The sequence below is a fragment of the Aspergillus fumigatus genome, chromosome 3 (genome assembly GCF_000002655.1).
Source record: "Aspergillus fumigatus Af293 chromosome 3, whole genome shotgun sequence".
NCBI lineage: Eukaryota > Fungi > Ascomycota > Eurotiomycetes > Eurotiales > Aspergillaceae > Aspergillus > Aspergillus fumigatus.
The window spans coordinates 3,036,374-3,049,583 of record NC_007196.1 but is presented as its reverse complement, the minus strand read 5'-3'; the positions used below and the strand labels follow the sequence as shown (position 1 = coordinate 3,049,583).

Sequence of the window (13,210 nt, the reverse complement as noted above, 5' to 3'; positions counted from 1 at the left end):
CCAGGGCTTCAGGGCCAATGTATGTATGAAGATTATTATTTGGGACACCCAGCAGAAATCATATGGTCTGACAGTCAAGTCTTGTTAGTGTGGATGGACGATGATGTCACGTGGGTCTCACGGCCACTGAAGATTGTTCTAGTGGGCGCTGGCGCGTCTTCAGGTTATCGGCAGTCTGGGCGACACTTACGGTACCTAACCGAGCTTCCTCAGCCGTTCTGCTGATTCGACCAAGACGATACTGTGTATATACCGCCCTAGTTGGAAATAATGAATGAGGTTTACTCTACTAGTCATAAATGGAAGTCATATCCTGTAGTACGCCGGTCGGAGAAGTCAATACTACCAAATTGTTCGAAATCATTAATTTCGAGGCGATTATTTAATCATCAGATTCATCAATGACTAGAGCTGTAAGCTCATCGTCTTCAGCCCAGTTCACTCCACTTCCCACAACAATAGCACTTGCAACGCTTTTCATGACTTCCCATCTTGATTTGCTCTTTTTGCGATCGGCCTCTAGCTGCTCAAGTTGTGCCTTGAGGTCGTCATCATCCAGTGCTTCTCTCCATGAATCATCATCCTTCGCGGACTCAAGAAGCTGCCGCGCTAGCTCTTGATTCCTCTGGTGTAGCTCTAGATTTTGTACTTCTAAATTGGATAGTTCCCTCAAAGTCGCGTTGTGCGCATTCATTAGGTTCTCATGTGCCAAAGACAACACATCACGCCGGTTGACCAGGGGTAGAAGAGCTCTATGAAGCGTTAGTATAGGGAATGCAGAATTGAAATGCTCGCATAAACTGAAAGGAGGTAAAACCTTTCAACAGGTGATATAGCTTTCAAGTGAACAGCTTTTAATGTTGGATCAGTCATCAGGACAGTACTGGTGGCCTTTCTCCTGACCGTGTACGTGGCCCTTGCCTCGAGAAGCTCACGTTCTGCGATTGCAAGTTGCTCATCCAGATTGTCCCCAGAAGCCGGTTCCAGCTCTAGTGGGAATCAGTAACCTGGGCTGACAGATTTGGAGGGCCCAAGAAGCTACATCAGAGAAACAAAAAAAAGAAAATTACAAAAAAAATAAATTTGACGCGTACCTTGTTCAAGAAGTGCCTTTTCCAGTTCCAGTTCCTGGATTTGATTGTAGAGCTGCAAAATCAACGCTTCCTTGTCGGACAGGGACACCACATCGCGAGGGTCATCAGCCGCAAGATCCAGCAAAGAAACCTCGCCTGGACTGAGATGAGGCAGAGACTGAATCCTCGTGGTTGACATGGAGCAAGACCTCGTGGCAGGCCGACCAAAGCATCTTGTGATATCTCAAGTGAAGCTAGCTGGTAAGCTTTCTGGTCACTGGAGCTTACTAACCAAGTCCAAAATGGTCGGTCGGGGGCGCGGTGGAGAATCCCTGGTTCCGGGGTGGGTTGTGTCACAAACTCACAGGTCCCTAAGCACCAAAGCCTAGGCCGGAGCTTCTCTCTTGGGGGGTCTAGAAGGCTGGCGTCTACCTCCGTATGTGATATGATTCTCGCCTTGTCATCTTCCCCTCCTACATTCTTCACGTCTCGACTTCTGAGCATCTGGGCTCAGTCGGTGAGGAGGGGATGTCTTTGAATATCTACATCGCTCACACTGGTGAGCATTTGCTAGCTGATCCAGTGTCATTCGCCTCGTACGTTCTCCTCTTATGAGTGTACCTTCACCGCATCCCTTCAGCTTGTCTTTTCATGTCTGATACGTTGTGAGAGTTTACTGACACTATCTATCTCTCCTAGCCCGGATGCACTCCGAACATGGATCGCTCGTCATACCTCAATACCTGCACAGAGGCAGATCTTGATGACTGCTCGTGGGAAGAACGTCAGGATACAGTCACTTGCCACCGAGGTGCGATAAGATAGTGCTGTCTATCCTGGTATCTCTGTGTAGCTTCAGCTACTCATTAACTCTTCGTTCAACAGGATGAGATTTTCGTTTATGACCGCCGTTTTGTTAGCGAACCCGAGAACGTTGAGCTCCCGGAGCTTCCTTCTCCCGAACCTTTCACCCCGGACACTCCTCCTGATACCTTGACCAACCAGAACGATCTCCAAGCATGGCGGAACCTTTACATGGCCAGACGGTCATGGGCCTTAGGCCTGGTAGAGAGGTGTGGAGCTATGGACAAGAGCATCCACGAACACAACGAGCGGACGGACATCATCCATCGGGCGGCAGGCGTAGCTCTCGAGAATCTAAAGACCCATGTTGGCAATCTGGAAAATCGGTTTCAAGAGGCTCAGACGTGGGCAAATGACTTGTTGAAAGAGCAGCGAGCCGCTCTGGATGGATGGCAGCGTGCTCTCACGACACTCGAAAGCATTCCCGCACCAAAAGTCTTTCCTTTTCTGGGACGTCCATCAACCCCTAAAGAGCACAGAGACCGGCCAACAGGGACGCTTCGGGATTTCGTAGATGCAAATGAGGTGCAAAAGGCCGGAGCGGAAGCGGCGGCTGAGTCTTCGCGCTTTGCCCGTCAAATTGATGATGTTGCTGAAGCTGTTAGGGGCATCACTGCAGACACGCAACGCTTGATCGACGATCAGTTGCCATCTGGAGCCGACGCCGCCGACGGACTGCAGGAGATGATTACCTTCGCGAAGAAAATAAGCTCCGACTATGAGCACGTTATAGCTCTACCGAACAATCAGAAGACGTTAGCAAATATCTCCAGGCTTGCGCTAACTCATACTCAAGATCTCCTCCCTTCAATGTTGGATATTAGTGCCGAGATCCATGCCGGGCTTGAGGAAGCTGTCAGGCGACATAATACTGCAATGAAAGTGGCTCTCGATCATATGCGGACTATCTCGGCAATTGAGCTACGCCTTGCGGACGTACAATCTCAAATCATCAACCTTAATGTCCAGAGCGACGCGTTTGATGTTGTCTTCTCCGTCTACCACATGCCTATGGTCTACGGCTCTATCTTAGTGGAGTCCGTGCGGCGTCGTGAGTTCAATGAAAAGATGAAGGCCGATTCTCTGACGCTGGCCGAGGAGATGGCTGTCTTCAGGGATGAGGAGCAGCGCCGGCGCAAGAAATGGCTCAAGAGCATGGGTGACTTCATCTCCCTTACAGAGACCACGACTCCGGGAGTCGAGATCAATCTGCAGGGCCTCGACTATGAATGGCCCGAGGTCAGTAGAAACGATATCGAATCATATATCGAACATCTCAAATCTCGACCAGCCATGGCTAGTCTAGCCGATGGGCTTACACAACAGTACAAGGACTTAGATGCACCTACTCGTCACCAACGCCGCAGGGCAAAGGCTTTTAAGCAGGGCAGCATCTTCGACTTAAGCCGAAGCTCCCTCCTCCTCCGGAGCGACGATATGCTGCGGAGTCTGAGGGAGGAGAAGTCCAAGCTGGAAGAGAAGTTGAAGGGTTCGGAAAGTCGGATTCGAAAGCTCGAGGACCTGCTTCACCGCCAGAGCCAGCTCAGTCGGCCGGTCAGCGGAAACTTCAATCTGGAATTCCCTAGCTCTCCGGCCTCGCCGTATCCCGATGAGCTTTCCAGGCGTTCATCAGTGTCGTCGCGAAGGATGTCTGCCAACCAGTCTTCAGAGGACAAAACGCTAGCGCAGCGGATTGTCACACTGGAGGCAGAGCTAAACGCAGAGCGGGAGACTGTGCAGAGGCTCCAGAAGGAGGCGCATGCGGAGAGATTGTCCAATACCGATAAGATACAGGAGGCTCAGTCTACGAAGAGAGATCTCATCGACAATCTTGAAGCCCGCCAACGGGAGTTCGACGAAGAGCGGCGTTATCTGGAGGGAGAATTGAAAAAATACAGACTTCGAACGGAAGAACTTGAGGAGGAACTGGATAGGATTACAGACAGCCGCGACCATGCGAAACAAGACGCCGACGAACGGATCAATCAACTCGAGACCGAACTGCAAAACCTTCACATTCATACAGAGGAAGAGCTGCACCGAGCAAACGATTTGCTCGAGCAAATGCAGGCTCAGAAGATGACGGAAGAGAGCCTCCAGCAACGAATCAACGAGCTTGAGAAGCAGCAGTCGGAGATCAAAGCGACAGAGCAAGAGAATCTTCAAACCTTGCAGGCTGCTTTTATGAACCTGTCCCCTGGAGGCGCTGTGCCGGCTGAAATCCCTAGTATTATCAAGGCAATTGAGGTACTCTCAGAGGGGCTCTCGATTCACGTCAAGAATGCCGAAGAAAAGATGGCTGAGGCAGTAGCCGAGAACAAAGCCCTCGAAGAGCGGATGAATCAACTGGAGACCGAGGTTCAAGACGCCAAGCAGAGCGCGGAGCAGCGCGAGTCGGAACTGGCCCAGGTCCGAGGAGAGCTAGCACAGGAAAAGGAGAAACTAGCCGCAGTGCAGTCCGAACTCCACGATGAGAGATCGAAGCTTAATGCTCTACAGTCCCAGCATGCAGATGGTGACACCGGTACTGATGCCTTGCGCCAACGTGTGGTAGAAGACGAAAGGAAATTAGGAATCTTGTCTCAAAGATTAGCCGAGGTCGAGGCTCAAGCTCGCGAGTCCGAAAAGGAAGTTTGCGCATGGAAGAACAAACTCAAGGCCATTTCAGAATCCGAGCGGGAAGCGACAACGCGCATTGAGATTCGTGGCTCAAGAGCAAAGGAGCTCTCCCAGCAGCTCTTTGAACAGGTCGAGAAGATGGAGCATATGCTCGAGCAACTGGGCTTCACTGTGATTCGGCAGGACGGGGAGATCGTTGTTCAGAGAGCGTCGAAAGTCAATGCCTCCTCGGGTATTGGCGACAGTCTTGCGCAGTCCGGAGTCGTCTCCGTCAAGCCAGACCCCAGCCTTCTAGACTGGATGCAAGCAGAGACTGCGCAAGAGGAGACGGATCGGTATATGGCCTTTTTGGAGTCTCTGTACCAGTTTGACGTGGACGTCTTTGGAGATGCGGTCGTCAAACGAGTGAAAGATATTGAGCTCCTTGCTCGAAAATGGCAGAAAGAGGCAAGAGGATACAGGGACAAGTACCATCGGATGCAGAGCGAGGCGCATGATAAGATCGCGTATCGGTCCTTCAAAGAAGGGGATCTTGCTCTGTTCCTTCCCACCCGTAACCAAGCCATCCGCTCCTGGGCGGCGTTCAATGTTGGAGCACCACACTATTTCCTACGCGAGCAGGATGCCCATAAACTGCAGACCCGCGATTGGCTGCTGGCTCGGATCACGAAGATCGAAGAGCGTGTGGTGGACCTTTCAAAGTCAATGAATGGAGCCCATCCGGACCGTCGATCCATAGGGGGGACCAGTGACGCGGCTTCGATCGATGACGAGAATCCCTTCGAATTGTCAGACGGTCTCCGATGGTACCTCTTGGATGCTAATGAAGAGAAGCCCGGCGCCCCTGCCACCCCGGGCCTGGGTAAAAGCACCGTTGCGCCGGCACACGTAGATGCCCGAGGTAGCATTCGATTGAAACGTACATCAAATGGAGGGAACGTTGCCAAAACGTTGACGAAGAGCCTAGACAGTCGACGCAACAGCTCGAGCTCCAAAAAGGGACCGCCGTTCGCAATTTCCCAGCGAGCCAACGAGTCTACAGCGGAACTCGCCCGGCCAGCTGAGGCGAATACCCCTCTCTCCCCGAGCGCACAAGAGGCAGCGTCCACCCCTGAAGAGGTTCGCCGTGACCAGCTCCAGGGACCGTGAAGCCCCATTCACGTGTTCCGCCTTCTTATTATTTTTCTCCGCTTTCGTGACTCCCTGGGTTGGAGCTGACGCACCGTCATAGGGCACAGGGCGTGCGCATGAGACTGGACCGGCAGGTCGCCAGCCAACCCCGAGCCTGCAGCGTTCGTCGCCCCGGCTGGCCGACGAGACGGAGGCTTCCTCGCCATCGCGATCAGCATCGACTCGACGTTCGATGAACAGGTATCGGCCGTGGGAGAAACTCTGGTACCTTGACTACCGATTAGAAAGTGGGAGCAAATGAGCAGTATTTACAATTTCTTGGAAATGGAGAGAGATTAAATTTGTGTCACGTCATGAGATACGGATCATGCCATGCCTGAGAGATACCCACGCGCTTGGAACACGACTTGTTTTTCTTTTATTATGTTATTTAGCCTGTCCTGTTGCAATGACTCATAGACCAGAAACTACGGAAATTGATGATCAGATTATACGCTCCATAATGCTCAACTCCAACCTCTATAGAGAACTCCGTCCGTATCAAGGTACAGGTACCAGTATATCTGGGGGAGGGGGGATACCGCCCCAAAAGTGATCAACTCAATCGAGCTGATCCGAAAACCCCTCCATCCCCCCAACTTCTTGCCAGAAGCGCGCAAAGTCGACGTTCTCCCTTTCGAACAGCTCCTTTGCCTGCAGCATAGCGGAGCGTTGTCTTTCCGGCGTGAAGCCGCCCGGCTGCGTGCTCTCGTACTGGATTAGCTCCACCCACCGGAAGAAGAGATCCTCCTTGCCCATGGCAGTCAACTTGTCCTTGAACGCCAGGATCTGGTCGCTCTGGGCTGACCGCTTCCTCGCCTCCGCGGTGTCCTCGTCTTCCACCCGCCAGATCAGCCACCCGTCCGCATCGGTATTGACCAGCACGGCTGTGCGGAACTCAGACAAGGCGACACGGTCGTCTTTCCGCGCAGGATCGACCATCTCGTGCGCCTTGATCATAGCGTCGTAGTCCAGGTCCCAGTCCGCGTCGACGAGCAGATATCCCGTCTTGCGGATGCGGTCGGGAGTAATGGCCGCGACGATCTTGTCGCGGGCTTCGTCATTATCGCGGATCCAGCGGTTTCGCTCCAGGGTCTGAGAGAGGGTGCGCTGGCTGCGGCGGACGATGATTTCGCGGCCTTGGAAGCCGATTCGGCGGCGCCATTGTACGGGCCCGCGGATGAAACGTATCGGCCAGGAGAGGAAGACTGTTATGAGGAAGTAGTCGATCATGAGGCTGAAGGTGCGGCGGATGATGAGGCTGCTTGTTTCGGCTGAGGAGAGTCGCGAGGTGTCTACCGCCGCGGAGCTGGTGAGTCCGATGACCGTGGCGATCATGGCGGGGTAGGTGTTGCGCACCATGTAGATGCGGAGGGCGAAGATGGCGACAATCACGACATTGATTATGGCTGGTACGATGAAGGTCTGTTTCTTGAGGTCTGGCGGGGAGGTGTCGATGTGGATTAGGTAGACCTCTTGTGGTGAGAGGGGCTCGAGGAAGGGCCGGAGGGCGGCGGGTGCCTTGGAGAAGGGTGGAAGAGGGCCTGCTTGCGAGCTGGGAGTTGACGATCCGGAGGACGAGGCAGAGCGCGATGCTGATGCTTTACCCTTGCCGGAGCGTCGTGCAGACTTGGTCATTGTGATGTGGTCTTGTTGGAGGTCGGGTGTTGGGGGGGTGCCACGGTAGAGTGGTTTCAAGGCGATATAAGCAAGATGTGTCAGATATTTCCCCTGTTAGCTGGCATATATTCGTGTATGAAGTGCCGAGCATCAGGAGGCCATGCGCTGGCACACGATCACCGCGACGACTAAGATGTCTGACCCGGTCACATGTGCGTCAGTAATAGGTTGACGCTCACCAATGAAAGCAAGGAAGAGATGTTATAATGCATACCATGTATCTCCCAGATCCAAGAGAGCTAAGATCAACAGAATTATCGCAATTTTGCAATTCCTCCGTGAGAACCGCAGCTGGGTGTAGTTTCTGTAGCATCATCCTATATCGAGATTCCGCCGGATGACGCTGTTGGTCGTTCTCCGCAGCGCTAAACCGCTTTGAGTCTATAGAAAGGAACTCGAGGTTGGAGTGTCGTCCGCATTGTTGAATTACTTCTCCCAATCTACCGGCTATTGCGTTCTGGGAAGAAAAGAAAACGCGTTGTGTCGTCACGGAAATAGTGAATGAAGGGATTATCATCCATTCACTCGAGGGGCCTCTCTGTTTGTCGTCATGCCCACCCCCGAGCGCAACACCGACCGGCTACCCTCGTCGCGTCGCATCTATGAGCAGCGCTCACCTTTCAGTCGAGCTCGTGGTAATTCCCGAGCAGCTGAAGATTTTGACGCGTCGCGGATTCCCAGTCCGTCCTACAAATATACTACTCAGCGTCGCACGAATTTCAATGAGACCAATACACTAACAGGAGCGTTCAGGAAAGCGGGGCGCTACGCAACGATGGCAGAGAACGAGGGCATTTCGGCATCCGTTCCATATACGAGAGGGACGCCGAGTCCTGGAAGAAGGCGCAACATCTACAATGCCCAGTCCCCCGAGTCGAATCCGCCGAACGAGCTTGCAGAGGCATATCGACAGATAGACGACGCGGACAGCCTGGTCGATCTAGAGCCAGAGGACGTCTATGACCGGGGAGATAAGATTGGACGGTCATCAGGCTATTATGCGCGAGATTACGATGTGTCTACGACCTCAGACGCGAGCTTTTTGCCCGAAATTCAAGACGAGTCACCCCGCCGAAGGTTGTCCGATCGTATTCAGGATGAGAAGCGCTTGAGGCGAGCCACGACCAGCCATTCTCCTGTCTTGTCGAATCGCGGCGGAACTAAGAATGCCTTGACAGCGGAGAACCTTCAACGGCGTGAGGAGGAGGATCAGCTACTTTCTGGAGACGATGATACTTTCCAGCGCGGACTCAATGTGCCTTCCAATTGGGGCAGCCGAGCGAAACGCAATAGCGACTGGCTCAGGAAGTTGAAGCGACGCGATGAGTCTGAGCCTGAACCCGAGCCTGAACCCCAGCAGAGGCCGGAGCCGCCTGCCAATGTGTCGCCACCAGTGAAGAAGCTCAATTTCGACTTCCGTACCAGCCCCGGCCGATCCCTAGAACCGGCATCGAGCAGGTATAGCAGGATCCCTCTATCAGACGCCAGGAACAAATTGTCCTCAGAACATAAGGAAGACAAGGCTATCGGAGGAACTTCGGAGCCTATCGCCAATACTCCGGTCATTGTCTACAAGAACTCCAGTTTCACCAAGCCAAGTCCCTCGAAGCGCGACTCGCATGATTTGCTTCGCAGACTGGCCCGACGAGAGAGCCCTGACCAGAATCGAAACGAGCAGGAGTTGAGGACTCCCGAAGCACCAAAGGGCGGCCAGCGTCGGATATATGACAAAACCCCTGTCGTGACAGGTGCCTGGATAGACACTCCCATGACTGAGCGCATTTCTGAACGCACCACCGAGATGTCAGAGAAGCTCACGAATGGTTCCATGCCCCAAGTTGCGTCAAACGAGCCGAACCCCGTTATTCCCCCGGTGCAAGAGGCAGAGGCAGAGGTCAAAGGACTCGAGCAGGAGACGGACGGGGACAAGGAGAGGGACAAACAAGAGCAGCTGGAGAGAGGGGGGGAAAAGGGGCTAGAGAAAGCAAAGATGGAGGAGGGCCAGGAAAAGGCAAGGAACGAGAATGAAGAGAAGGACAAAGAAGCGAAAAAACAGGAGGAGCAAGAAGAAAAGACCAAGGAACGAGAGAAGAAGATGAAACCGTCACTCATCAAACCCGATCTGCCGAAAAGTGCCCTCGAGTCGGTCATACAGGAACACAAGGCCGACAAAGAAACCCTCGATGTGGGTGATGATACAATTGAAAGCCTCCAAGAACTGCTGGCCGAGCAGTCGACTGAAACTAAGGCCGACCCACAGTCGGATGCCGCCTACGAGAAGTCGATAATGGAGAAGTTAGAGCGTAGCCAAGGTGACGAGGACGTGGGCGATCACCAGATAAGCGAGAAACTGCTCTCGCTGGAAGAGAACCAGGACACTCTGAGGAAGAAGGTTGATGGCGTTGAGGAACAAATGACGCAGAATATACCGAAGATACCAGAGGACTCTCCGCGTCCGCCATCTTCCCAAGGTCAGGCGCAGTGGAAGCGCACCCTTGCAGGAAAGACATGCGAGACTTGCGGCGCAGAAAATGACGGCCGCATCTACGCTTCCATTCCGCTCCCTCTGTTGTGGAAGCGCGATCCAATCTCGCGGCGTATCCGCATTACGCACCTAGGTTGGGGGCTCCTGTTTTCACTCCTGTGGTTCGTCTCTGAATCGACCATGTGCGACTACTATTGCCATCCCACTGTTGCTCCCGTCTGTGAAGGAAACTGTTTGCGTCCTGATGCCCCACAGTTTCCGTTTGTGCTTCCGACGATGCTATGGCGCTGGTCTCATCTCTCTTCTGCTCTGGCCCCAGTTACGACCCTTGGAATCGCCGTAATCAGGTTCCTAGCACAGCTCCTAGGTCTCTGGGACGGTTATGTCGACGTGCCACCGCGGACACTCAACCTTTCTGGCGAAGTGCGTATCTACGGCACGCGAATTAGTCATTCGCCTGTGACTGCGACCGCTACTCCGGGTTTCTTTGCCAGGCAATGGCCAGCCAAGGAGCCCAGACACACTCCGGAAGCCGTGTACACGCCAGAGGCCGTCCCAGAATTGAGGCTGGAGCAAGAGTTGCCTCAGGAAATGTGGGACGATGACTCGATGGAGGACGACGAATTATTGTGACCAATGCATGGCCTGGAGTCGGGGTTCATCCTCTTCGTTTCATTCACTTGACTTTATATGATTTCCTGGAGTTGATGGTCGGTTTGTACCATGGTCCAGCGGTTGGCGAACGGCGTTTTTAGTGTTTGTACCTGGACATCTTGCTTGGTTCTTCGGCTATTTTAATACCATCTACGATTGTGCTTTGTTTGACAGGCATTTGTACATCATCTTTGATGGGGGATTAGGTTGGCCTAGGCGGGGATGATGAAATGCCGCAGATTGCCAGTGGTTTTAAGGCTATATTGATAGTCCAGGGATCAAACAGCAATTTCCGAGCCCAATAAACACGAAAAAAAGCGATGCGCAATGGCGTCTTCTGCAAAGTCTCCACTGTTCATAAACCAAGGCGAGCCGAGGCATTCTAGTGTCCCCGCATGTCTGCATTTTCTTGGAATTTGAGATCTGGATCGGCCCCTGGCAGGCCTGAATCATTTCGCCTTTTCCCTCTTCCTTTTCCTGTAAATAAAATAGGCGGCTTGGCCTTTCCATTCAGTATTCAGGCATTCTCCTGTGTGTTTGAAGGTCCCAGCGATTGTTTGTCTTGGAGTCGCGCCATTGTAGAACAGTCGCAATGAGCCACCTCGATAACCCCGGAACTCTTTTGAAGGAGATCCTGGTAAGGATCCCACTCATTTTGAAGACGGCCCTTCTGCATGCACTCCATATGTCCCCTGGCTCTGGGAAACAAGATCTTCGCACCGAGTTGACCGTCGCCATTATCCGCTCGTTTATCAACTTCAAGCTCCCCGTTAGCAAGCAGCAGAAGGGCAGTATGCGCGACCCAGGCATCAAGGGTCCCATGTGGGTGTCCAAGGTCACGTTTCCTCGGCCTGAGAACGATGTCCAGGATGCGGTCATCAAAGCGATTGAGGCGTTGAAGTCCGGGGATGAGACGTATGATATTCCCGGAGTTGGCCCTGTCGAGGCCGAATGGACTGGGTATCGCAAGGGCGTGGACAAGAACACGCCACAGCCTGATATCTCGGAAGAGGAGAAGTACAGGAAGCTGCGCAGTGACTCCGATGCAGATATGGTCATTTTGTACTTCCACGGAGGAGCGTATTTGTAAGTTGCGGTGTCGTTCCGGTCAGAACGGAGTTCAAACTGATACTTTTTTGGCAGCCTCATGGATCCCTGTACACATCGCGTTGCAGTATCTCAGCTCTCCAAGCACACAGGGGCCCCTGCTCTCTCGGTACGATACCGTCTGGCGCCCCAGCATCCCTTCCCGGCGGCGCTGGTCGACGCCTTCGTCGCGTATCTCTCGCTCCTCGCGCCGCCCCCGGGCTCGCTGCATGACCCCGTACCCGCCAACAAGATCATCCTAGCTGGCGATTCCGCTGGAGGCAACTTATCGCTAGCTCTACTTCAGACCCTTCTGACTCTTCGTCGCGTCTCCCCCACCGTACGCTTCCACGGCCAGGACGTTCGCATCGAGCTCCCCGCAGGCGTCGCGACAAGCTCCCCCTGGTGCGACATCACAAGATCCATGCCCTCCGTCTTCCACAACGCGCGCTACGACTACCTCGACCCACCCAGCCAGACGCCAGACAGCACCTTCGCCCCGCTTCCCATTCCCGAAGACGAGATCTGGCCGTGCAATCCTCCCCGCGGCGACTTCTTCGTCAACGCCAACGCCATCCTGCACCCGCTCGTCTCACCGCTCGCCTCCCGCAGTGAGATTTGGAAAGACGCCCCGCCTATCTTCATTACTCTCGGGGAGGAAGCGCTGACGGATGAGGATCTGCTACTCGCGCGCAAGCTGCACCGGGCTGGTGTGCCTGTGGTCGTGGAACAGTTCGAGGGGATGCCGCATGTTTTCGGTTATGTCATGATTGGCACGCCGGCGGGTAAGCGGTTCTTCAAGGGCCTGGCAGACTTCTGTCGTGATGCGGTGGCCGGTCGCGTTAGAAGTTCGGGGAATCTGACATATATCTCGTTCAAGCTGCGAGCGACGAAGGAGATTCCCCTAGAGACGGCTGTGACCTTGACTGATGAGGAGGTGGATCGGTTGCTGCGCAGGACGGCGAACTGGCGGCTGCAAGGTGAGAAGGAACTTCAACGGCAGGTGATGGAGAAGGCAAAACTGTAGTCTAGTCTGCAGAATGGCCAGCGTCCTGTGTGTATATACCTAGCTTTATACCCCTGCGTGTCTCAATTTCTGATTCGCTTGACTAACCGTTAAGAAATTCTGCGTACAACCTATCTTGCTACTTATTATACCCGCAAAATGAACCAACATGGCAAGTTTTTATGACATGATTGTGATGCTAAGTTCGTTGAGCCCATGATCTGATTCCCCATGACCGCTTCTCCCACAATCTATCCTTGACATACCAGGTATCGGCTTCTGGGGGCTCTGTGATACACTGGGAGCTCGCTACACAGACGCATAAACTGAATCCATTCAAGATCTTCACTCCAACTACAAGTCTTCTGGAGATGGTCCTTTATCCATTAGCGTGATGTAACGATCCCCAAGTCTACGCTCGAGACAATGCTCGAGACAAAGCCTCTGGCAACCTGTCCAGCCACTCTTTAAATCCACGGTGGGTTCATGGAATGTTTTCATGACCTTGAAATCAAACGCCTGAATGCTACCTTTGTCAACTGCTTGACAATCGGTGACAACAGTACTGGAGTC

The 13,210-nt window shown here is 53.4% G+C and overlaps 5 protein-coding genes across 5 annotated transcripts; 3 read left to right on the top strand and 2 right to left on the bottom strand.

Moving 5' to 3' along the window:
* Positions 1 to 382: 382 nt before the first annotated feature.
* On the bottom strand, positions 383 to 1,272 carry AFUA_3G11600 (centromere protein H; the record flags this gene model as incomplete). The annotated part of the gene is made up of 3 exons (XM_749366.1): positions 383 to 752; positions 818 to 989; positions 1,095 to 1,272. The coding sequence occupies 3 exons, from the start codon at positions 1,270 to 1,272 to the stop codon at positions 383 to 385; spliced, it is 720 nt and encodes a 239-aa protein (XP_754459.1).
* Positions 1,273 to 1,330: 58 nt separating this feature from the next.
* atg11 (autophagy protein ATG11) lies at positions 1,331 to 5,705 on the top strand (the record flags this gene model as incomplete). The annotated part of the gene is made up of 3 exons (XM_749367.2): positions 1,331 to 1,669; positions 1,773 to 1,884; positions 1,959 to 5,705. Exons 1-3 carry the CDS (start codon positions 1,602 to 1,604, stop codon positions 5,703 to 5,705), a joined length of 3,927 nt encoding a protein of 1,308 aa, XP_754460.2. The 5' UTR covers positions 1,331 to 1,601.
* A 582-nt stretch (positions 5,706 to 6,287) lies between these two features.
* On the bottom strand, positions 6,288 to 7,364 carry AFUA_3G11580 (uncharacterized protein; the record flags this gene model as incomplete). Its single annotated transcript, XM_749368.1, has 1 exon — positions 6,288 to 7,364. The coding sequence occupies one exon, from the start codon at positions 7,362 to 7,364 to the stop codon at positions 6,288 to 6,290; it is 1,077 nt and encodes a 358-aa protein (XP_754461.1).
* Positions 7,365 to 7,838: 474 nt separating this feature from the next.
* On the top strand, positions 7,839 to 10,924 carry AFUA_3G11570 (uncharacterized protein). The gene has a single exon (XM_749369.2). It carries the CDS (start codon positions 7,957 to 7,959, stop codon positions 10,522 to 10,524), a length of 2,568 nt encoding a protein of 855 aa, XP_754462.1. The 5' UTR covers positions 7,839 to 7,956; the 3' UTR covers positions 10,525 to 10,924.
* A 93-nt stretch (positions 10,925 to 11,017) lies between these two features.
* On the top strand, positions 11,018 to 12,932 carry AFUA_3G11560 (alpha/beta hydrolase). Its single transcript, XM_749370.2, has 2 exons — positions 11,018 to 11,631; positions 11,689 to 12,932. Exons 1-2 carry the CDS (start codon positions 11,138 to 11,140, stop codon positions 12,656 to 12,658), a joined length of 1,464 nt encoding a protein of 487 aa, XP_754463.1. The 5' UTR covers positions 11,018 to 11,137; the 3' UTR covers positions 12,659 to 12,932.
* The last annotated feature ends 278 nt before the right edge of the window (positions 12,933 to 13,210 follow it).

Bases quoted from the DNA above. Each gene is read 5' to 3' on its own strand.
- AFUA_3G11570 (XM_749369.2), top strand. From the start codon at position 7,957: ATGCCCACCCCCGAGCGCAACACCGACCGGCTACCCTCGTCGCGTCGC.
- AFUA_3G11560 (XM_749370.2), top strand. From the start codon at position 11,138: ATGAGCCACCTCGATAACCCCGGAACTCTTTTGAAGGAGATCCTGGTA. The intron at 11,632-11,688 runs GTAAGTTGCGGT...CTTTTTTGGCAG, and splicing joins TTCCACGGAGGAGCGTATTT to CCTCATGGATCCCTGTACAC.